Source organism: Heloderma suspectum, chromosome 1, assembly GCF_057233095.1.
Source record: "Heloderma suspectum isolate Gila_16-S chromosome 1, 16-S_ref, whole genome shotgun sequence".
Lineage (NCBI taxonomy): Eukaryota > Metazoa > Chordata > Lepidosauria > Squamata > Helodermatidae > Heloderma > Heloderma suspectum.
In genome coordinates, this window is record NC_139458.1 from 54515227 (window position 1) to 54540993 (window position 25767).

A 25767-nucleotide genomic window follows, 5' to 3' on the forward strand; every position below is an offset into this window, starting at 1 on the left:
GTGTGTGTTCATTAATTCTGTAAATGTATGCCCTTATTTTTAAAATGAATGTCTTATACTAAACATATATTAGCCATATATAATTACAGTGTTGCTTAATGGATAAAAAGCGGTCATCCAGGATATATTCTCATGCTTGGTTAACTTCCCAGGGCTAAACACATTCATTGGAAATAGGTCCCATATGACTCCACTGGGATTTATTTTTGAGGTGCTAGCAAGGCCCAGTGCCCTAGATTCACAGATACCTATGTTATTGATTGTATTCCTGGTTGTATATGCACTGGAGCTGCTCGATTGTAGCATCAGGACCCCTTCCTGGATCAGGACTGCTGTAAGACTTGCAGAGTCAGATTGCAGCAAAACATCATAATCAACATCAAAAGAAAAGGATTAAAGGTGTTTGGAAGCTACCGCTGTTTCACTTATTTATTTTTATTTTTCAAGTTTATCAAAAGCGTCCAGCCAGAAAGTGCTCACATCATCAGTATAACAATGACACAATAGTAGTAAAATAATGAAATAACACTAAAACTAAGAAAGAATACTAAAACAGGACACATCAAGGAATTAGGGAGGAAAATATTAAGCAGACCACCAACTGTTTTCAATGGACAAATGCCAATTTAATTAAAAGCGCCTGCTGAAATTATTTAAAGTGGGGTACAAACAGCTGCCCATAGGGAGAAGTTTCCAAAGTCAGGATACAGCTGTAGAGACGACTCTACGCCCTGTTCATGCATTCAGTGAATGTGTGGAGGAGGGTTTGGAATCATACCTGCTGGTCCTGCCCCAGCCTCAGCACATTATTTATTTTTATGCTGCTTCTCAGCCAAAAAGGCTCCCAGAGCAGTTTTCTTACAATCAATGAAACAAGACATTAGCTTGAAGGTATAAACCAGGGGTGAGCAACATGTGGCCCTCCAGATGTTTTGGCCTACCGCTCCCATCGTTCCTAACCAGCATAGCCAATGGTGAGGGCTACTGGGGGTTGTAGGACAAAACATCTGGGGGAGGGGGGCATATACAGCCCATCCTTGCTCTAAACAGAGCTTGTGCATATGTATGTATATACATGGGCTCTGTATGCATAATTGGAAGCCATGTGCTTTGCAATATTCCAATTGCACAGAGAGAACCTATGTATATTCCACTTGTATATATGTGTAGGATCTGTTCAGACTTTCAGCTGAATACATGAAGATCTGGAGTGAGGACTGCAGATGTGGTCCTGATTTCCCCACCTCCTCCATGTGTTCTCTGAATGTGTGAAAAGGACACTAATCTGTACTTCATTCTGTTAACAACTCATTCAAGTCCAGCACTTGTTTAACTTATGAAGCACTCGTACATCAACAAAGCAAGGATGGAGACCTTTCAGCCCGAGCACTGAATTAAATATCAGAGATGCTCTCAGGGGCCATGTTCCAGTTGTGGGCAGGACCAAAATCAAAGGGAGTGGGTCAAAAGAATACCAAACATATTGTGACGTTAAGCTCTTAACTGCCGGTAACTAAATCTTAGGAGAGGCATCTCAACCTTTTAGAATGGGGAAAAAACTGCACAAAAGCCAGGAAACCACCAAATGATAGGTGGTAGGTGGTTGGGGGAAAGGGGGTGAGTCTAGGGGAAGGGGGTGTGGCCATCTGGGGAACCCTGGAGGGCAAGTTGAGGACCCTGGATGGACCAGAGGTTCCCCACGCCTGCAACAAATCAGAGTATCTGTTCTGCAGTAGTTCTGCAGAAATGTATGCTGTATTTCTTAAATGTGAGTAGCAATATGTCTAATTCTGCAATCCTATCCTGTTTTACTGGGGTTACTTTCAAGTAAAGAAATATAGAATGACATCCATAGCTGTTTTTGACAGTTTAGCAGAAGTCACAGTAGGTGATGATAAAGATCTCTGCATGTGGTTGTGGAGTATTCTTGTCAGCGGACAAGAGGAAAATGAGAATTCTCCTTGGAAAGGTTTGCGGTGGTCCATGTAATCCTAAATATTTGACATTGGTTGATAAGCATTCCAGCAATGCCTTTTATTTTATTCTTATTTTCCAGGGTTTATTTCCCATTCCTTTTCCCTCACGGAACTGAAGTTTCTCTATCAGTATGTTCTGCCTGACCTGACAGGAAAGGTTCTGGTTGACGTTGGCTCCAGACTTGGTGCAGTCTTATTTGGGGTAAAATTCACTCCAGAAAATGGTTAACAATTTCTGTGATGTATTTCCCACCACCTTTTTTTTAATGGCTATTCTCATCCTCCTGTGCTATGTGCTAGCTTGCAGATATGCTGTTTTCTGTTAATATATCTTGCTCAAAAGCTTTCTCATAATATGAGTCCTATATTATTAGACTTCATACTTCAAACCCAGAGAAGTGATATGACATATGCATTCTTTTCTCTAAGCCAAAAGGCAACTGGTGCATATTTCAGTTACTTTTTTATTGTTGCTGCCCAGTATCTCTTTGGCCAACTAGAGGTTTGGCTTGGTGTTATGCTGGGCATTTATTTTGATTCAGTTTGGGTAATTCAAAATATGTTACTTTGACTTATCCTCTATAATAGCTATTACTGCTGTTCAGCAGCTATATAGATCATAAATACATAAAATATTTAATCAGGAAACTCTCTTATTCAGGTTCAGTTTTGCTGTCATTGGGTTAAATCCAACATTGCACAACAGGACTTCCCTTTTCTCTCTTCTCCCCTGCAGCCCCCCCCCCCCACATCTGCCCTCAAGAGCAAGTTGGGAGGGCAGGGGAGGCTGTAGGGGAGAGGAAATCAATTCTGCTGGCAGGTAGCCAGCCTTGGATCCAATCCACCAGGTTTTGACTGTTTTATTTGCTGCTTTTGTATTGTGTTGTATTGTTTTTTGGTTTAATTATTGACATTAGCCTCCTTGAGCATTTCTTTGGAATTCAAACTTGAAGGCAGAATTGAAATCCTGCAATAAATGTATTTGTATTTGTTCATTCATTACATTTATATCTATATTTCCTTCATGGAGCTCAAGGTGGCTTACATGATCCTCCTCCTCTCCATTTTATCCTCACAACAACCCTGTGAGGTACGTTTGCCTGAAAGTCAATGACTGGCTCAAAGTCACCCAGTGAGCTTCATAGCCAAGCAGGGATTAGAACCTGGGTCTCCCAAGCCCCAGTTCAGTACTCTAACCACTACACCACTCTGGTGTAGTATGCTATACAATGATTAGGTCCATGGTATGATTTAAAAAGCCTCACGGAAACCAATAGCTCATAAAAAATAACAGCTTCCCTGATTGAGCTCTAGTCTTGACATGGATGTATGCTTGTACTTTTCTTTGGAAGGCCTGTATAGATACCCTTGTCATTTGTGTAAAGGATCCACTTATTTCCTGGCATTACCTCAACAAATTATTTAACAAATGAAATAGATGCAGCATGAATCTTAGCAAAATTTATCCTAAAATAGAAACTTGTGTTAATTATTAGCCATATTATGGGAAAGCCAAAACCTTTTATGATGTTAAGATGGAAAATAGCCTCAAGATAAAGCATTCACATTTTTAAAAAATAGTTCTCTTCATCATATTCTTGGCTTCCATTACAGAAGTGGCAATTTGCCATATTTCCTCTGCAGAGACTGCTTTTCTAGCCAGAGGGTTAAAGGGTTTCAAAAACTGAAATATCATGTCATGTTTTAAGGACATCTTAGGGAGCAATCCTATGGCCGCTAGACAGTGGCTAGACGGCCATAGGATATTCTGTTTTCCAGGAACCAACCTTGGAGCCCACGCTCCAAGGTCAGTTCCCAGAAAACCGAGCTCCCCCCACGTCCGCGCTGCCTCAGAGGCAGTGCGGAGAAGCCCCGTGCTCCGCGCTCGGGAGAGGAGCGCGGAGCGGCTGAAAAGGGGTGTGGCTGGGGGCATTGCGGGGTGGGGAGAGCAGATGTGCCTGTATGACACATCCTACGTGTCGTACAGCAGCCTCTTCTCCCACTCAGCACTCCCGTGGCTAGACAGCTGAAAACGGCTGTCTATCAGAAAAGGCAGGGCAGGAGAGGCGCAGAGGGAACGATAGTTCGTAGGCAGCCGCCTATCTAGATAGGATTGCTCCCTTAATAACCTGTATATTTTTTCACACAGGTTTGAAGATTTAATATTTGTTTTAATTTGTGCCTTTCCCATCACATACTAACAGTGCAATCCTATGCATGTCTGCTCAGAAGGAAGTCAATGGGACTGGCTTCCAGATAAGTATGGGTATAGGATTATAGCCTAAATGCAATTTCTATCATTTATTGTACTTAAACCTGTAGACGTTTATCAAGCTGTCCTATCAGACCTTCATCCTAATTTCTGTTAGAAACTTTTGGGGGATATACTTTCTATTGTTGGGCTAAGCTCTATTGTGAGCAGTGTCTGCTGCCCACCCCTCTGCAACAGGGCCTGAAATGTCTTAAGATTCTTACAACTGCATCCTATGTATATCAGTTTGGAAGCAAGTCCTATTGATAAATGAAACATAAAATTCCAATGAAGTTCAACTTCACATTTTAGTGCACTTAAAAAAATTATCAGCTTTTCTTTTAATTTGTTTTAGGGCTTCTTTTATAGCTCAGCATCTCAGATCTGCGGTGTTGAAATGAATGCAGACTTTTGCCGGTTGCAGGAAGCTATCATTGCAAAACACCAACTTGATGAAAGAATAAAGGTGAAACAACACATTTGGCAGCTGTTTTACTTACATAGAGATTGCAGGTTAGCGAATCTGTTTTCCAACACAATGGGCGGTATCCAATTGGACAAGAGCACTAATGTAAATTATGTTGCGCTCGTGTAAGGATCTCTAGTGCAGAACCAATAGCATAAGCTGGCCTGGCAGAATTTCCCAGAAAACCTGTTGCGTTTGCTAATGCTGTTGCACTAGAGTTCTGTTACACTAGTGCATCATAATTTACATTAGCACTAGTATCCAGTTGAATACTGCCTGATTTTTTTTTCTGGAGATGTAGCACCATCTTGGTTGCACAGAGAAGTGATGTAATGCCTCTAACAGTTTTCAAATGAATATGACTGAAACTGTCAGCTGGCTCAATACAACTGCATAACAGCCTCAGTCCTGCACACTCTGTTCAAGAATTAAAAGCAGGCCAGAGGAAGATGATAAAATATGAATATTCATAATGTTGAAGAGATACTCTAACAATTCAAAATGTTTTATTGGTTGATGACTGATGTCATCTGGTCCATGGAGGACCAACTGGGTGGCAGTTCAGCTTCCCACTGCAAATTGGTTTGGCACTCCTGCACTACAAAAATGGCATGAACGCTCATTGATGTTACTGGAAAATTATTTTGTAATGTATTGGTCAAGAGATGAGCGATGGACACTGAAAAAAGACTGCAGGAGAGATCAAAACAGGTAATTTTTTCATAACCTGTAGTTTTTAGTGGTAGGATTATCACCAGACAATCTTGTATGTTAAAAGTTACAAAATTATTTCCTTTCAGGTGCTTAATGCAGACATTTGTACTCAGCCTTCACTTCTTCAGAATGCGGACGTTGTTGTAATGAATAATGTCTTTGAATATTTCCTTGAGAGATCAGAACAGGCCAGGTAAGCTGTGTGTTCTAGAAACTAGGAATACATTTTTGACAATACAACTAGCCTTGCATATGTCCCCTACCACCACTTTTTAATACTCAGACCTGAAATGTAATTTTTTAAAATATAAGTTGTGAACATTATTAGAGATATTACGTGTTCCCCTTTTATTGGGGTACAAATACCTTGTTGAAATTAGGGACAAAAGATCAAAATTGTCCATGCTCTAGCAGCAGCTATAATGATGATATCCCCAAAATGAAACCAGTCAGTTTCCCCTCTGTTGTACTAAGTCATTCAAAGATCTGGTGACGAAAGATGAAGTTCCCAACCTTATTGATAAACTGAAAGCAAATAAATCACCGGGCCCAGATGGTATCCATCCTAGAGTTCTCAAAGAACTCAAATATGAAATTGCAGATCTTCTAACTAGGGATGTACGAAACCCCTACCTGGCTCTGTGCCGGGCAATCCACGGTAGTGGGGAGGCGCGCCGTCCCCCCCCCTGGAATCCTCCCCGGCCGGCTCCGCTCCACGGTGGCTCTACGGAGCCGCCGGCCAGGGCCAGCCATAGCCAGAGTTCCAGCCACTGCCGGGCTGCTATGGCCGCAAATGGCGGCTATTGTAGCGGCCACCATTTGCGTCCTTGCAGTAAACCGTGATAGGCTACATAAGTATTTACATAGCCTATCACAGCAAAAGGCAGGGACGCAAATGGTGGCCTTTTACTGTGATAGCCTACGTAAATACTTATGTAGCTTATTACGGCAAAGAGCAGGGGCACAAATATCTTTGCCGTGATAGGCTACGTACGTATGGCCATTTGCATGGCTGCTCTTTGCCGTGATAGGCTATGTAAGTATTTACATAGCCTATCATGAACAAAGGCAGCCACGCAAATGGCGGCCGCAGCAGCCCAGCAGTGGCCGGGAGACCAGCCGCATCCGCTGCCGCAACCGCCACCAGGTACGCTCCGTCCTGGGGGGATTCCGCGGGGTGGCAGGGGGCGGGGAGGCCATTCCGCCATGGATTCCTTGGGGACGGATTCTAAAGAATCCGGCCTCACTGGAGTTCATGGCGGAATTCTTTGACATCCCTATTTCTGACCAAAGTATGCAACATGTCCCTAAGATCAGCCTCTATACCAGAGGACTGGAAGATGACCAATGTAACACCTATTTTCAAAAAGGGATCCAGGAAATTACAGGCCGGTTAGTATCACAGGAGGAACCTTTCCTTTCTTTTTTAGTGTCAATAAACATGTTGACAGGGGTGATCTGGTAGACATTGTTTACGTGGGCTTCCAAAAGGCTTTCGACAAAGTCCCTCACCAAAGACTCCTGAGCAAACCTAGCAGTCATGGACTAAGAGGACAGGTCCTCTTATGGATCAGTAACTGGTTAAAGAAAAGGAAGCAGAGAGGAGGAATAAAAGGTAAATTCTCCCAATGGAGAGAAGTAAATAGTGGGGTCCCCCAGGGATCTGTATTAGGACCAATGCTTTTCAACCAGTTCATAAATGATCTGGAATTTGGAGTGAGCAGTGAAGTGGCCAAGTTTGTGGATGACACCAAATTATTTAGGATGGTTAAAACAAAAAGAGATTACGAAGAGCTCCAAAAGGATCTCTCCAAACTGGAAGTATAGGCATCTAAATAGCAAATGCAGTTCAGTGTAAGCAAGTGTAAAGTGATGCATATTGGGGCAAAAAATCCCAACTTCAGGGATTTTTTCAGAACCTGTTGGGATCTGACCTAGCAGTGACTGACCAGGAAAGAGATCTTGGGGTTGTGTTGGACAGCTCAGTGAAGATGTCAATCCAGTAAAAAAAGTCAACCTCCATGTTAGGCATAGTTAGAAAAGGAATTGAGACTAAAACTGCCAATATCATACTGCCCCTATACAAATCTATGGTGCGACCACACTTGGAATACTGTGTACAGTTCTGGTCACCACACCTAAAATAAGATATTGTGGAGCTGGAAAAAGTGCAGAAAGGGGCAACTAAGGGAGCAATCCTATGGCTGCTGCTCAGCAGTTAGACAGCCATAGGATAAGTCAGTTTCCGGGAACTGACCTTCCCCTCTCCCGCACTGCCTCGCAGGCAGCTTGGAATGGCCCTGCACTTGGAAGAGGAGCACAGAGCAGCAAAAACGGGGTGATCCTGGGGGCATTCTGGGGCGGGGAAAGCAGAAACACCAGTACGACACATCCAACATGTCGTCCGGTAGCCGCTTCCTCCGCTCTGCCTTCCCGCTGCTAGAAAGCCGAAATCAGCTGTCTAGCTGCAAATGCAGGGTGGCTGAAGCTTGGAGGGGACAATCCCCTCCGCACTTCTCCTGCCCTGCATTGGATAGGCAGTCACCTCCAATTTTGGAGGCGGCCACCTACCCCGGTAAGATTGCTCCCTAAAATGATCAAGGGGCTGGAGTGTGTCCCCTATGAGAGAACAGCCTATTAGAGGTTTCTAAGAGTTAGGACATCAGTTGGTCTCCATTTGGGGAAAAGCATGGCAACTCTCTGAACTTAAGGAGTAGGAGGGGAAGGTCTCCTGCTCCCCCATGGGGCCTCGGGGCGCAGCTGTTGATGTCGAGCCAATCGGGCTGAACGCCTAAGCTTGGCTCCTGCAACCTTTCACTTGTGCCCGCGCCTCGCGTCTAAAAGCTCAAGTTGTCCCTCCCTTTCCATGGCAGGGTCACTGTTGCTCCCAGGAATGTGAGCGGTGGGGTGGCTCCCCCTCCATCTGCGCCTCTGAAACATGAGAGAGTTCCTCTCCCACGGATTGTATCTCCTCCTCAGAACCAGAGCTGCTTTGGGACTCTATGGGCTCAGATCCAACCCTGACATCTGGACTTGATGGGCTTATACACCCTTTCCAACCCTACTATTCTATGATTCTATGAAAATTATGCATGGTGTGGAGAATGTGGATAGGGAGACATTTTTGTCCCTCTCTCAAAATTCTAGAACCTGGGGTCATCCTATGAAGCTGATTAGTGGGAGATTCAGGACAGATAAAAGGAAGTACTTCTTCACACAGCGCATAGTTAAACTATGGAATTCCCTACCACAGGACGTAGTGATAGCCACCGGTTTGGATGGCTTTAAAAGGAGGTTGGATGAATTCTTGATGACTATGTTCTACCCCCAGTACTAGAGGCAGTGAGCCTGTGTACACCAATTGCTGGGGAACATGGGTGGGAGGGTGCTGTTGTGCTCATGTCCTGCTCATGTCCTACTTGTCAGTTCCTGGTCGACAGCTGGTTGTCTGTTGTGTGAACAGAATGCTGGACTAGATGGCCCCTTGGTCTGATCCAGCATAGCTCTTCTTATGTTCTTAGGTTGCCTAAGGCATTCTTGTTTACCAGCTTCAGTTCTTGTACCCTTGGCAAAACTGTTTTTACTGAAATCAGCTTGCCATTTTCTTTTAAACATACATTGAAATTATCCTAAACTTGACAGATCTGCACAATATGAAGCATTTTGGCATATTATGGCTGATTGCAGTTTGTCTAAGTTTACCTACTGGTTCACTCTGTACCACCGTGCTGGTGTCTTCTTTTGAAAGGGTCAGTCACTTGGATTTCTTTAACAAAGGAATCATGTTAAAAAAAAATCAAATTATATGCATAACAGCTGATACCAAAATTATGCATGGTGTAGAGAAAGTGGAGACATTTTTCTCCCTCTCTCATAATACTAAAATACTAGCTGATTAGTAGGAGATTCAGGACAGATAAAAGAAAGTACTTCTTCACACAGCACATAGTCAAACTATCACTTCCACAGGACCTAGTGATGGCCACCCATTTGGATAGCTTTAGAAGGGCATTAGACAAATTCCTGGAGGAGAAGGCTATCAACGGCTACTAGCCCCAATGGCTATATGCTACCTCCAGTACCAGGGGAAGTATGCCTAAGTATACCAGTTGTGGGGGAACATGGGTGAGAGTGTGCTGTTGCACTCATGTCCTGCTTGTGGGTTCAGTCAACAGCTGGCTGGCCAGTGTGAACAGAATGCTGGACTAGAGGGACCCTGGGTCTGATCCAGCAGGGCTCTTCTTATGTTCTTATGGTCTTGAGCCAGTGATCCTTTTTTAGCATTTTCATTGTTTATGAATCCTCACTCTCTTATAAAGATGTTTATTGGGGAGCATATTTACAGATATACAATTTCTTTATTTTAATTTTTGAAGGTTTAGCTACTCTATTTTTATTTAAATAAATCCCTTGAAATAGTTTTTTTTTTTCGTTTAAATAGCGTAGGCAGATGTCCCAGATAAAATGGTAGCGGAGGGATCTGATAAGTGTGCTACAAAGGAGAAATATGACATGTGTCCTATATTACACCAGACTGGACTATGGACCTGACTTCTACAAAACTCTTCTAAAGGTTATTGCAAATGTTTTGTATAATGTCTTGTTCTTTATCTGTATTTTATTATTCTTACAAGTATGATAGAATAATATACCAGAGACATTCATTTCTATGTCTTTTATTTAAAAAAAGAATATATTATCTGATATGTCAAAATAAATGTGTAGATGTGCAAAGAAAATAGATATGTAGTGGAAGTTCCAACCTGATGCCTTGATGCTAACCCTTCAAAAGGCTGTGATGCTCATGCAGGCCAAGCTAGGCTTCCAGTATTATGCTCAGGATTTGTGGGTCCTTCCCTTTCACATGGAGCTCGAGCAGACTCACAAGACCGAATAATAGATGAGAACTACACTTCATTGGGAGCATGCTGTGTTCTATATGCTCAGAATTTCTGGAAGGGTTGCTTCATAAGAAATCTAATACTTTTTCCTAGATCCTGGAAATTCATCAGTCAAAATGTGAGAAAGAAAGGGTCCTTATTAGTGACTGTCCCAAGCCTTGAGAAATCTCTTTCAGATCTTCAGGTAAGGAACTGTTTTTCAAAGGATTTAGCTGTCAAGTCTGTCCTCTTTATAGAGAATGCTACTTTATGTAGATAAAACATGAATCATCATATATGCCTGCCCGAGAACTGAGATCGGTTGGAGGGGCCCTCCTCTGCATCCCACCAGTACAAGAACATACACTACAGTGGGTCATGGGAGAGGGCCTTCTCTGCTGTGGCACCCCGGTTGTGGAATGCCCTCCCCTTGGAGGTTTGATTGACGCAAACATTGGCCTCGTTTCGGCACCAAGTAAAAACATGGCTTTTTACCAAAGCCTTTGAGGGCTAAATGCATTTCCTAGCACGTTGTTTTAACTGTTTTATTGTTTTAGATTTTAACTGGTTTTAGCTTGTTTAATAGCTTAATATGTTTTTAGGTGTTTAAATTATTTATTGTTTTATAGTGTTTAAATTGATTTTATCTGTATGCTGCCCTGAGATCTTAATGATGTAGGGCGGGATAGAAATGTTTTAAAAATAAATAAATAAAATAGGTGCTGATCAATAGCACACTTCTATCATGGAGGAGTTGTTGAGGCTTTGTTTCACCCACAGCAAATGGGAATGTGATGTCATGACTCAAAATGCAGCTTGGTCACAGATTCTTAGATAAATAAAAGTCTTGTAGCACCTTGAAGATGAAAAAATTATTCTGGCATAAAATTCAAGGGCTGAAGCTCCCACACCAGATTAATGGTTTTCTTCAGTTGACAGTTGTGTATATACATGAATGTAGAAGAAAAAAATTGTTAACGGTGGGGTCAAAAAGCCATGTAATGCAAAAGGTCTGGTAGGTCTGTTACAGCTCAGATGTATACAAGGTAAGAAGTGGCACCATCACAACAGCACTAGTAGGTGATGCCATGTTCCTAGCTATGCTAAACTAAATTAACACCTGTTGTGAGAAAGAATTCTTGGTCTTAATCAAGAACTAAATGTACAGAATCAAATGTGCTGATAAAATCTACTTCAGCAGTTTCACACTGGATCCTGTCTTTGAAGTAGTTGTGATGAAGTGTGGGAACTTTGAGGTCTGCAGCAGAGGAGACAAATGCTTTCATGCTGATCTCTGAATATTGCCGTTGTCATATCTAAAAGCATAAATTTGACATACATTTGGGGGTATGTCTAGATTGCAGGTCACTTTATTTTATTCTGGTGTGGTTCTTTTTCTGTTCATTTGCCCGTGACACAAAAACAATTTTGTGTGTCATCTGCTTAGTCTGTCTTTGTCATGAATGTGCAGGTTTGCTTTTCAATTACCCTCCAAAAATATTAATTTTGTCTAATACCAAATTTGGGTATTAATTTGGGTATTTGGGAGTAGTAAGTTTGGAAGACAAGCAGGGATTTTGACTATTCAGGGGAATCCCAAAGTATGCAGAAGTAGATTATCTTGTAAATTAAAGGCGCAATCCTACGCATGTTTAGACAGAAAAAAGTCCTACAACTCCAGCCATTTCTCAGCCAGCCATGGTGGTCTAAATATGCATAGGATTGTGCCCTAAAAGAAATAAATGCTTTAGAAATCCAAATATAGCCCCAAAGGACCTGTGAGCTTCGAGAATTTTGAACAGCTCAAGTGAAGATGGGAGGGGAGAAAAATGGAGGGTGGAATTGACCTTTTTGAGCCTCCAAGCTTTCAGTATACCAAGATCTCCATGACTCATGTTGAGGACACCATTACCTGCAGAGGCCTCTTTGTCAGGCACCTGTGAAAGGGCCTGCTCCTGTGTTGCTCTCAAATTATGGAATGTGCTCCCTTAAGAACTATGGCTGATCCCCACACTCTTGGCCTTTAGAATGCGTGTAAAGATGCATCTTTTCAATTTAAGACTTTAAAATGTGTAGCTTTTAATGTTTGGGGGCACAGTCCTATTGGGATGGTCGTAAGCCTCCGAACTTGGAGGCTTATGGCCATCCAATGCAGAGTGAGAGGAGGGGTGGAGGCAATCTTCACTTTTGTGCTCCTCCTGCTTTGCATTTTACCTAGACAGGGTTTTTGGCTCGTGGAACAGGAGGGAAGGAGCCTGTGAAGGCCTGGGGATAAGGTATGAGCCAACCTCCGCAGTCCCCTCCGCTCCCTGCCTGCCGGCACGCCCCCAGTCTCTCCTCTCAGAGGTCTTTGTGACCTTGGGAAGGCAGCAGGCAGGATTCCCAGACAGGCAGCTGGCAGTGGGAGGGCAGGGAGCTTGGATTCCTGGGTCCGAGGTCAGAGCACTGACTCCAACCTCGGATCCAGGAATCCAAACTATCCTATGGCTCCCCAGGCTCTGTCTAGGGGCCATATAATTGCTCCCTTTGTGTTTTTACTGTTTTTAAAGCTTTATTGTTTTAATTTGTTGTACGCTGCCTTGATGGCTTTTTAGAAGATAAGATGGTACATCCATGTTCATCATCATCATAGTATCACAAGCAGAGGGATTAGTGGATGCATGTTATAAGGTTAAATGTTTCCTTTCTCAACTGGACAGTTTCAGGAGGGGAAAAGGGACACCTTTTCCCTTTCTGATTCTCCAGAAACCTCCTGTCATGTACACACAGCAATAAAGTACTCAGGTTTTGACCTAGCAACCAGCTTCAAACCTTAGGTATTCAGAATTTTATAGCACAGCAAGAGGAACATTTCAGAACGGTGAGGAGTGAGTGGGATTTTCCCCTCCCCCACATCCTCCTGAAACTTCTCCCCCTCACCCTGGCAATCCCCAAACAGTTTTACAAGGCTCTTGTTCTAAGCTGGCTGAAGCCCTGCACAGGATTACTCCTATTAGAGGCTAAGGATATACTGCAGAATTTTGATGCAGTTCCCCACCTTTTAAACGAATTGCATCTGTCATATTGAAACAGCATGGTGGCAACAAACTCATGCAGCAGATTTGCTTGATTGCTCAAGGAATACACAGAATTAAACAAACAAAATGGAATAGCCCCACAACCATCTTTTCTTCCATTCAATGCCCCTGAGAATGATGCCATGTCATCTTGTCATTCCCAGGGGTTTTAGCAGCTCCATTTCAAAGTGTGTAGCTGCTGGGCTGCTGCCAAACTCACAACTTGGCTTCTGAAATTAAAATAAAAACTTAAAAAGCCCTTGGACCACTTCATAAATGACTGTAAGTACGAGACCCCCATCCACCTGAAAGTCAAACAGCTTTTGTGGGGGAGGGGCATGAATGTCCCCAAGTACCCCCCCTACTCACACACCTTTCTTGGGAAGAAAAGTGGTGGTGAGGAGACTTTTGCCCAGCCTTAGTTTTTTTGCTTAATTCCCTGAGCTGGCATATCTGCTCTTCTACCTGTTAGGAGTTGCAGAACATACTGCATTTGAGGGTAACTCTGACACCTTCAAGCTATAAATGATGATGACAACATTGGTGGAACTAGTGGAAGAAAATTTCCTCTGGCTGTGCCAGAACAGTAACATTTGGCAAGCATTAGCAAGTATGAGAGATCCATGGAATGACACTCTAAGTAATTCCACAAACAACACATAGCAAATAGCTAAATAAATACACCCTTGTTCTCCTCTTTACAGCCAACATCAGGTCTAATATATAAATAGATTTCTCTTGTGCCTTGAAGGATACAAAGCTATTTTGTTAGGTCAGAGAAGTCTAGATAAAGGGACCTTCATGCTATTGAACCTTAAAAGCAGAGAGAAGTATCCAGATAAAAATTAGTAGATACAAATAAGATTGCAACAAAATGTTGTAGTGTGCCCCCACCCCACCCCAAGAGAAGTGCTTCTTTTCATGGCTCCAGCCAGCCTGGAACAGGAGCCTTAGAATCCTGTTCAGCCCTTGTTGGTGGGAGGGGGAAAGGTGAAAAGGATATCTTTTTGTTTTGTTTCCAGCCACCCTGAAGCCTTCTCTTCCTGTGCTAAAAGGTAGTGAGTGGCATGAAAGACTTCTGCCAGAGATCTTGGAGAGATGTAAGGTAAGGTAGACAATATTGGATTAGATGGACAAATAGCCTGAGCTGGTATAAAGTAGTTTCCTATGTTCCTATAGTGCTTCCAGCCTTGAACCTGAGCATTTTATAGTTATATTGACCAGGGGTGTGGGGTGCCTGGAGACTGAGAAAAGGTGTCTTCTTTCCTTTCCTTCTTTCTAAAAGATTCCTGTATAGTGCAGGAAGGGTTGTCTTTCTTATGCTAATGCACACAACCCCCCACTCCTACCCTAATCCCCGCCCCTCCAGGATACTTATTTTAGTACATTAGGGACTTGACAAATACCCTCTTCTTCCTTCCTCTCCAGTTTATTTTTGTTCAGGATTCCACCCACCCCCCCTCAACTGATACATCAATATTCCATACATCATGGAAGGTCACAAATCCCTATTATCTTTGGGTGTTTACATTTATTTTTCTTTTAATTTACAAAACTAGACTTTCATAACTAGAGAGTTCCCCAAGTATTATTCTTATTAATGAGTTAAATCCAATGTAATGCTACGGGAAGTCTGCTAGTGCATCAGGTCTTTCTCCCTCTCTCCTCCCCACTGCAGCCTCCATGCCACCTGAAAATCTGCTTTGGAGGGTCTCCCAGGTTTCCAGACCAGATTCTGAGGGTGGGTGGAGGGCTGTGGGGCAAGGGGGAATCACCCGTCTCCTGGGTCTGCTGACAGAAGAAGTTCCATCTGAGGAATGACACCATTGGATCCAACCCATGATGATGATGCTTTTTTAACCAGCCTTTATCCAAAGACTCCCCTTCATGGATCACTGCCTTGTGGCGAAGGGGCTTGCGTAACTCAGTGAAGCCATAAGCTATGCCGTGCAGGGCCACCCAAGACGGACAGGTCATGGCAGAGAGTTCTGACAAAATGTGGTCCACTGGAGAAGGAAATGGCAACCCACTCCAGTATTCTTGCCAAGAAAACCCCATGGAACGTATCACAAGGCTAAAAGATATGACGCCGGAAGATGAGCCCCTAAGGTCAGAAGGTGTCCAATATACTACTGGGGAAGAGCAGAGGGTATTTCCAAGTAGCACCAGAAAGAGTGAAGCGGCTGGGCCAAAGCCGAAAGGACACTCAGCTGTGGATGTGTCTGGTGGTGAAAAGAAAATCCGATGCTGTAAAGAACAATACTGTTTAGGAACCTGGAATGTTGGATCAATGAATCAAGGTAAGCTGGAGGTGGTCAAACATGAGATGGCAAGATTGAACATCGACATCTTGGGAATCAGCGAACTAAAATGGACAGGCATGGGCGAATTTAATTCAGGTGACCATCATATCTACTATTGTGGGCAAGAATCCCTGAGAAGAAATGGAGTAGCACTCATAGTCAACAAAAGGGTAGGAAAAGCAGAACTGGGGTACAATCTTAAAAATGATAGAATGATCTCAGTACGAATCCAAGGCAAACCATTCAACATCACAGTAATTCAAGTCTATGCCCCAACCACTGAGGCCGAAGAAGCTGAGGTTGATCGGTTCTATGAAGACCTCCAACACCTTCTAGAACTAACACCAAAAAAAGATGTCCTCTTCATCATAGGGGATTGGAATGCTAAAGTAGGAAGTCAAGAAATCACCGGGATAACAGGCAGGCATGGCCTTGGTGTACAAAATGAAGCAGGACAAAAGCTAATAGAGTTTTGCCAAGAGAACACGCTGATCATAGAAAACACTCTTTTCCAACAGCACAAGAGACGACTCTACACATGGACATCACCAGATGTTCAATATTGAAATCAGATTGATTATGTCCTTTGCAGCCAAAGATGGAGAAGCTCCATACACTCAGTAAAAACAAGACCTGGAGCTGACTGTGGCTCAGATCATGAGCTGCTTCTTGCAAAATTTTGGCTGAAATTGAAGAACGTAGGGAAAACCACTAAACCATTCGGGTATGACCAAAATCATATCCCTTATGAATATACAGTGGAGGTGAGGAATAGATTTCAGGGATTAGACCTGATAGATAGAGTGCCTGAGGAACTGTGGACGGAGTTCCGTAACATTGTTCAGGAGGCAGCAACGAAATCCATCCCAAAGAAAAAGAAATGCAAGAAAGCCAAGTGGCTGTGTGATGAGGCTTTACAAGTAGCTGAGGAAAGAAGGGAAGCAAAAAGCAAGGGAGAAAGGGGAAGATATATCCAACTGAATGCAGAGTTCCAGAGAATAGCAAGGAGAGACAAGAAGGCCTTCTTAAATGAACAATGCAAAGAAATCGAGGAAAACAACAGAATGGGAAAGACTAGAGATCTCTTCAAGAAAATTGGAGATCTCAAGGGAACGTTTTGTGCAAAGACGGGCATGATAAAGGACAAAGAAGGCAGGGACCTCACAGAAGCAGATGACATTAAGAAGAGGTGGAAAGAATACACAGAAGAACTATACAGGAAAGATCTTATTGTCCTTGATAGCCATGATAGTAATGTCCTTGATAGCCATGATAGTGCGGTCACTGAACTTGAGCCGGACATCCTCGAGAGTGAAGTCAAGTGGGCCTTAGGAAGCATTAGTAATAACAAAGCTAGCGGAGATGACAGTATTCCAGCTGAGCTATTTAAAATCCTAAAAGATGATGCTGTTAAAGTGCTGCATTCAATATGCCAACAAATTTGGAACACTCAGCAATGGCCGCAAGACTGGAAAAGGTCAGTTTACATTCCAATTCCAAAGAAGGGCAACGCCAAAGAGTGTTCAAACTACCGCACCATTGCGCTCATTTCACATGCCAGCAAGGTGATGCTCAAAATCCTACAAGCTAGGCTTCAGCAGTATGCGAACCGAGAACTACCGGAAGTACAAGCTGGGTTTCGAAGAGGCAGAGGAACTAGAGATCAAATCGCCAACATTCGCTGCATCATGGAGAAAGCAAGAGAATTCCAGAAAAACATCTATTTCTGCTTCATTGACTACGCTAAAGCCTTTGATTGTGTGGATCACAACAAACTGTGGCAAATTCTTAAAGTGATGGGAGTACCAGACCACCTTACCTGTCTCCTGAGAAACCTGTACGAGGGTCAAGAAGCAACAGTAAGAACCAGACATGGAACAACCGATTGGTTCAAAATTGGGAAAGGAGTACGACAAGGCTGCATATTGTCACCCTGCTTATTTAACTTATATGCAGAGTACATCATGAGAAATGCCGGGTTGGATGAATCAGAGGTCGGAATTAAGATTGCTGGGAGAATTATCAACAACCTCCGATATGCAGACGATACCACCCTAATGGCAGAAAGTGAAGAGGATCTAAAGAGCCTTTTGTTGAGGGTGAAAGAGGAGAATGCAAAAGCTGGTTTGAAACTCAACGTTAAAAAAACTAAGATCATGGCATCTGGCCCTATCACTTCCTGGCATATAGAAGCGAAAGAAATGCAAGCAGTGACAGATTTTACTTTCTTGGGCTCCAAGATCACCGCAGATGGTGACTGTAGCCATGAAATTAAAAGACGCTTGCTCCTTGGGAGGAAAGCTATGGCAAACCTAGACAGCATAGTAAGAAGCAGAGACATCACCTTGCCAACAAAGGTCCGTCTAATCAAAGCTATGGTTTTCCCAGTAGTAATGTATGGCTGTGAGAGCTGGACTATAAGGAAGGCTGAGCGCCGAAGAATTGATGCTTTCGAACTGTGGTGCTGGAGAAGACTCTTACGAGTCGCCTGGACTGCAAGGAGGTCAAATCAGTCCATCCTAAAGGAAATCAACCCTGAGTGCTCATTGGAAGGACAGATACTGAAGCTGAAGCTCAAATATTTTGGCCACCTAATGCGAAGAGAAAACTCTCTGGAAAAGACCCTGATGCTGGGAAAGACTGAAGGCAAAAGGAGAAGGGGACAGCAGAGGATGAGATGGCTAGATAGCATCACCGATGCAATGAATATGAACCTGAGCACACTCCGGGAGAGTGCGCAGGACAGGAAGGCCTGGCGTGCTATGGTCCATGGGGTCACGAAGAGTCGGACACGACTGAACGACTGAACAACAACAAATCCAAAGACATCAAGATGGTGTACCAAACATGTAGAAATCACTGCCTGTTTTGCTTCCAAACTGATAAGCACTCAGCCACCCAAGTTCACTATGACAATAAATAATGATGGCTTACAGGCAGTATCTAAAGTATCTTTGTTGATGCTGTACAGTAGTTGAGAGATCAATCCTATGTCCCTTAAACAGTGACTAGGGGACGTTGGATATTTCAGTTTCCTGTTTCTGAGCTAAGAGACAGTGCTCCAAGCTCAGAGTCAGGAAACCACACACCCTGCCCCCGCCCCTCCCCCCCACTCGTAGCCCGTACAAAAAGACTCACCCTGGCTGCTGCTAGGAGTTCAACTCACAATGTGAGTTTGTAGGGGATGAAAAGGGGCATTCCCAGGGGAGGGGAGGAGACTGGGGATGTGGGGCTATGATGTAACTCCAGCATCCTTCCCTCCCCAAAGCCTCTGCTAGATGGGTGAAATCCCTCTGATGCGCTGCCTGCTCTGCATTGGATCATGATGTGCTTCCTGCTATGCACTGGAGCCCCCGAGTTCGGAGGCTTACAAGTACCCAGGGCGCGTTCCATAGGATTGCACCCTCAATCACTAACACCTTACATTTTACCTGGAAATCAAGCAAAAAAGCTCTACGGGGTTCAGAGAATTAGATCTTTAAATGGTAAATGTCTGTGCTGTTTTGAGTTTCTGGCTAAAGTGATCCCTCTTAATATTTTATTCAGGCTCTTACCACATTGTAAAATAGTCCTGTGAATAAGAGAGCCGGTGAATAAGATGGATAAGAAGAAAAAGCTGCGTGTATCATTAACAGGAAGAAAATATTATGCTTTTGCTAGGTTCACCAGGTGCTTAGTACTGTTACTTGCAAAGCAGTGGCTTACCACCACCAATGCTACAGCCCCATATCTGGCACAAGATACTAAAGCATGCGTACATGTACCTTGAAGACTGCCTGTAATGGTCCTATAGCACAACAATATTTTATTTAGATATTTATTTGATTTTTACCACAAGAAAAATGGCGCTCAAGGCAACTAATAGCACTCAAGATATCCTTTTATTAACTGCCTTCATCAGTAGACATGAGGTTGATATGCCCTGGAAACAGGATCAAGTATGAAAACATTTTTGTTTTAATTTATTTTCAGGTGGATATTCGGCTCAACCTGTGGGTAGAAACAATACCATTGCACTATGATGTATTCTTGGAAGAAGATGCTGATAGAGAAGCACTTGAACAAATTTACTTATACAAGGTTCTCTAGAATAAATATGTTCTGACATTCAAACTGCATCGAATACTAGTTCCACAGTTCTTCAGTGAACACTGTGTGAAGGGAGCAGCCTTTTGGGTCAGAGAGAAGAATATGGAAAACCACAGACATGTTCTTGGTTGTGTAAATAAAAAGGAGTTTAAGGGTGTAATCCTATGCATGTTTAGATGGAAAAATGCCTACCACTCCCTTCATGCCCCAACCAGACATTCTGGTTAAGCTGTGCTGGAAGTTGTAGGCCTTTTTTCTGTCTAAACATGCATAGGATTATGCCTTAAATAGAATTTGCTTGGTGCATTTCTAGTGGGGATTGGTAAGTATTGTTGTCCACAGCTAAAGAAAAGGAAATGCAGCATGTATCACAATCTGAAATATTTATCCCTTTTTGTGCTAGAATTATCTTCACCTTTCCCTAGTGTTTAAACATGTGGTACATAGCACAGATGATCCTTCCTGTGTGTTGCATCTTGCTTGCAGAGGGTACAGATGAGCATGCTTCCTTTGTTTTTTCCCCAGCATTCAGGCTGAAGTTTGCCATTTAATCTGACTTTTCCTTTCAGTGAGTGTCTGATTGCTATAAGATTGCTGAGTGTACGTAGTTATTGAACTATCCTGACTGGATAGCATGTATCTCCCCCACTTAAAAGGGGAGCAGCGGAAAACCCAGGAGGCATGCACTCCCATGCAAAAAAGGGCAAGCATGTATTCTCCACAGGAGGAAAAGTAATAAAGCAGTGATTATTAATTGGTAGAGCTTTCTAGAGCAAGGAGGAAGTGACCCAGCTAATTCCTCTCACTTTAATTTTCTTTTAAATGGCTAAATCACATATTTTTCCCTATTAGCAGCTCGCTCTCCTATGCTAAGCTGAGAGAAACAGATCTCTTTTCCCGCAGCTAGCATAGAAGTTGAAGGGGAGGTAAATGTGTGAATTAAATGTGTGAATGAAGTGGGTGGATGGTTGCGAATATGTGTGCTTAAGTCTAGGCCCTGCCCATCCTCAGCCATCTACCAGTGGCCATATGTGGCCCCCAGGGGCAAAAAGGTTGCCTATCCCTGGGCTAAGTGAGTGCCATTCTTTTAATAGTGAACTCTTTATTTTTTTTTTAAGCAGCAAACTGCATCTTATATCTCAGGTGTGAGAAAGTGCCTAAGATATCGTGTGGATGAAAAATATTCTCATAAAACTCCTACGCTTCTTATTAAGAACTAGAACAGAAACATACAGTAGTGTCAGGTATATAGGCTGTCTCATGAAATTAAGGGCACAATCCTATGGGGATAGTTGGTCGCCTTCAAGTTTAGAGGTGACTAACTATCCAATGCAGAGTGAGCGGAGTGCAGAGGGGATCTTCTCCTCTCACTCCGTCCGCCCTGCATTTGCAGCCAAATGGCCAATTTTGGCTGTCTGGCCAGGGCACATCGGAGCAGGGGGTGGGGATGGCCAGGCGGCACATAGGAAGCATCATAATGGCGCTTCCACTGTCCCCGCCCCATGGAATGCCCCCTTTTCGGCTGCTCTGCACTGCAGAGCTGGGGACAAACCATGCTGCCTATGAGGCAGTGGGGAGTTAGTTTTCTGAGAACCAACCTCAGAGCTCTGACTCTGAGCTCCGCTCCCAGAAAACGAAAAATCCTACGGCCCTCTAGACGCTGTCTAGCCGCCATAGGATTGCGCCCTAAGTGCTCCTTATATTCAGTCCATTTAAAGTAATTTTCAGATTTTCTTTTTTTAACACCACAAATTTGGTATCTTATGTTTGAAGGAAAGTGTTACCTACAGTTTGACCACAGTGGCTCTATTGATTAAAAAAAAAAGCGGGGGGGACGGACATGTGGATGATGTTATTCAGCTGTGCTTTTGTGGCTAATAGCAATGCATGCAATCCTATGCAAGTAAGACCCACTTACCATTCTTACAAGTCCACAACCGTTGTTAGTTTGTCCCAGTTTTTAGCAATATTTCTTGTATTCAGTCGGTTTGAGTGCTACTACTGTCTGGCATATTGAACTTCTTTCTTTATTGTATTTCTCTCAGGCCTTGAGACATCTATACCAGATCTTTAGAGACCAGTTAATAGCAAATGGGATTGAATCAGATTCTGCTCATGGACATAAAGATCTAACAATTCCAAGTATTATATACTTGAATTTTAGCTGGGTTTTCAAATTTAGCTGTAGCAAATAAAAACTGAATCTCCCCAATTGTAAGAATGGTTTCTTTTCTTCCTGATATTCCTGAACAAGGGGAAATCTGTGCATGCTTTTTAAGAGAGTTGTTTCCGTCTGCTTCCCCCTGCCCATCCCCCAAAGATCAAGGGCTTTTATTTTGATGGCTGTAGGCTGTTTCCTGCTCCAGTTTAGAATTTGTCACATTCTGTGGCTGCCATCAGAAAAAGGAGCAGAGGAGCTTGAATCTTCCCTAAAGTCAGTCTGTGCTTCCTTAAGGACTCTGTCCTCCCACTTAGAGAATCCTGGGTTTAGAGCATGTTTAGGTAACATTTTCTGATCTAAAGCTGGAGGGACATTTCACTCTTCCAGCTAATAAGATTTACTTTTAATGGATAAGAATTGCTGAGCATCAGAAAAACCCAGTCTTCTGCATGAATCACTGATTGGGTCTCCAGATTGGGAGGAGGATGCATGCATAGAGCAGCCAGTGACTCATGCAGGAATGGAATGAGCATCTTCTCTGAGGGTATTTCTTCTGCATATTTGCAGTAGGAGTGTTTGGATGATACCTGACAGAGATGCAGCAGAATTGTTTTATGTTACTCCAGAGGATAGGACCCAAACCAATGGGTTCAAATTATAAGAAAGGGGATTTTGACTAAACATAAGGAAAACATCCTGATGCTGCAAGTTGATTGACAGTGGAACAGGCTGCCTCAGAAGGTGGTAGACTCTCCCTTGTTAGAGGTTTTCAAGCAGAGGCTGAATGCTCCCTGATCAGGAATGCTGTAGCAGCAGATTTCTTGAATAAGAAGGGGGTTGGACTAGATGATGTTTGTGGTCCCTTCCAGTTCTATGATTCTACTCATCAGCTGAGACTGACTAGAAGAGCAGGGAATCATATGGGCAGAGATAAATTATTTATATATTTAAGGGAGCAATCCTATGGCCCCTAAACAGTCTGGGGAGCCACTGGATAGTTCGGATTCCTGGATCTGAGGTTGGACTCGAATTCCTGGCTCTGAGTTCAGAGCACTGAGTACCCCACCCCCTCCCCTTTGCAGCTGATGCAGAGAGAACTGCACCGGCTGCCTCTCCAAGATCGCAAAGGCGACTTCGGAGAGGAGGGAAAGGGAGCAAGCTGGTGAGTGGGAAGGGGACTGGGGAGGCCAGCTTACGATGCATCCTTGGTTCTCCCCACCCTTCTCCCCACCCACTCTGCAGAGCCCCAGTTAGATGGGCGAAAAAGCCCGTCTACCCAAAATGCAGAGCGGGAGGAGCATGGAGGCAAAGATCACCTCTACTGTTCCTCCTGCTCTGCATTGGATGGCTGCAAGCCTCCGAGTTTGGAGGCTTACGGCCATCCCAGTAGGATTGTGCCCTAATTGTTCCATCACACCACACCATTTGGGAATTAGTGGTTAAGACTGCAGAATGTCAGAGATTTTATTTTAATAGCTTACTGTTTCGTTGAGTTTTCCTAATAGGTAATACAGAAAACAGTTAAACAAAACTCCCTCCTATCCCTCCCCACAAATAACAAAAATAATTACTATTACAGTTACTCAATTTTATTTTGCTCCCATTGCTTTTTTAAAGTTTTGGTTCACTTAGCATTAACAAAAACAACAACAACCAGAAAGAAGTATCTTCTGAAGCAATCAGTACAAATATAGCAGACGGATGCAAAATTTGCTTCCCCATGAATGCAAGGCCTCCTGTCCACAGAAGACTTCGGATCCAGCAGAGCACCAAATAATTTCAAAGCATCCGGCATTTTTGCCAATTCCCCTGCTCCTCCTGGAGCCCCTTGTACCCCCCAAAAATCTGCACTGCAGAGTTGGGAAACCTTCCAGAAAGGCATGGAAGGTGATGCGGGGGAGGTGGAAATAGGCCAAAATTGCCGGCCCTCCATTCCCCCTAGCCAGAGGATCCCAAGCAGAACTCTGTTCAGGGAGTGTTGTTATTCGCAGGAGCAAACATTGAAACCAGTCCATAGTTTTGTACTTATATGGCTTGTCCCAGTTCACAGGTTCAGTTTCCAAATATGCAATTACTGGTCACCTATCTTTTAACTGTTTTTATGCATTAGTGGTTTTGGTTATGGTCTGTATGATACTTCAGTTGTTTTATTTTGTATTGGTATTTTAATGGAAATTGGTTTTAACTATTTTATATTTTGTATCTTTTAACAGTTTTGTTGAAAGCCACCTTGGGTCTTAGAGAAAGGTGACTAAGATTTTCAATAAAAATTAATAAACAACATATTCCATAAAAGAATCTGATTTCTGATTCACCTTGTTGTTGTTATTCAGTCGTTAAGTCGTGTCTGACTCTTCGTGACCCCATGGACCATAGCACGCCAGGCCTTCCTGTCCTCCGCTCTCTCCCGGAGTGTGCTCAAGTTCATCTGATTCACCTATCAAGCCATAATTTAGCTGTAATACAACATTTTTCTTCATGAGGCTGTATTTGCAAGTACAAGAAGAAAAGGTTCGTATACACACAGTCAAGATAGCTTCACAGCACATCTATCTCTGTGTTATGATGGCTTAGTGTTCACAGTGAAATCTGTACCAAGAGTTTGAAAACGATGTAAACACTTCTTGCAAAGAGGACTTTTCTTATGATTTCAAAGATAAATCTGCTTTGTTGGCAGCAGATATATTCCTTGAAATCCAGATCTCTGCAACTGTTCCACCAGTTTGGTTTGGATCCAGTTTAACAAGGATCAAGAGTTGTAGCCATGTTAGAGCATTACAGCAAAAACAACAAAGAATCTTGTGCCACCTTAAAGACTAACAAATAATAAATGTATTAGTGTTGTAGGTGCCACAAGATTCTTTGTGGTAGAACATGCTAGATGCGATGGAGGAGATTTTATCTGCTGATATCTTTTTCTTTGTTAAAAGCAGCAGTCTGAAGGACTGAGAGGGGAGAAAGGCTGATACAATATTGTATGTTCTTGTTCCTCTGCTGCAGCTAATAGCAATTGGGGCGGGGTGGTGGTGAGAGCAACAGCCCAGAGGAAAAGGGCTAAATCCCCCTCCTCTAGTACTGTGATCTCAATCCAAATTGCTTCTGCCAACTCTGCAGCTGCTTGTTCCAAAGCAAAAGACATCAGGTGATCCAGTCATTGATCTCCCCCAGCACATCTAGTTTGGCTTATGCATAACCCAAACCAAACTGTTTTGAATAGTATTCCCAACAGAAATCAGAACAACATTTGAGATATATTCTTGCGTAGTGCTTGAGATTCTTTTAGTAAGGAATGACTGAAACACTGATAAATGCAACTAACAATACACGGTGTATTCCCCCCGCTTCCCTAAAATACAGACACACCCCAAAATACAGACATGTCTGAGCACGAATATGTGAAGTCTCGCTCAACAGGTATTTCTTGTATTTATTAGTATTACCACTAGATGGCATTCAAAACATTGGGGTTCATGTTTTCAAAAGTAGTTGCTTACCTTTGGTTTTAAATGCCATTTGTGAAAAAGGCCTCTACTTTAGAGCCTAATGCTGCAATCCTATACGCACTTACCTGGGAGTAAGTTCTATTGAATTTGATGGTACTTATTTCTGAGCAGGACTGCACCGTAACAGATATTTCACATGTGTGGAGCATCCATCAAGAAAGGAATATTGGACTTTAGTTTCTTTTCTGACAAATGATGGAGGGGGAGCAACCTCTCCCCCTTGTTTAGACATCTCTTCAGTCCAAAGGTTCCCAAATAATGAAAACACAGTAATTATGCAGTCGGTGCTAAGAACAGAGACTAGCCCAGTTTTCCTTTCCTGTTCAGTGAGGGAAGGCATGTTGAGAAATGGCCCCTTATATCCAGCT

General features: G+C 43.1%; 1 protein-coding gene across 2 annotated transcripts in view; it reads left to right on the forward strand.

Moving 5' to 3' along the window:
* Positions 1-25767, forward strand: part of BAZ1A (bromodomain adjacent to zinc finger domain 1A) — a 108758-nt gene that overhangs the window by 12817 nt on the left and 70174 nt on the right. Inside the window, exons 4-8 of one of the 2 annotated variants that reach the window (XM_084843825.1) lie at positions 2057-2178; positions 4583-4693; positions 5494-5600; positions 10402-10492; positions 24400-24407. In XM_084843825.1, the coding sequence (XP_084699951.1) occupies positions 2057-2178; positions 4583-4693; positions 5494-5600; positions 10402-10492; positions 24400-24407 (439 nt within the window). Of the gene's footprint in view, positions 1-2056; positions 2179-4582; positions 4694-5493; positions 5601-10401; positions 10493-19618; positions 21946-24399; positions 24408-25767 lie in introns of those variants that run through there. The other variant, XM_084843814.1, reaches the window with a different exon arrangement.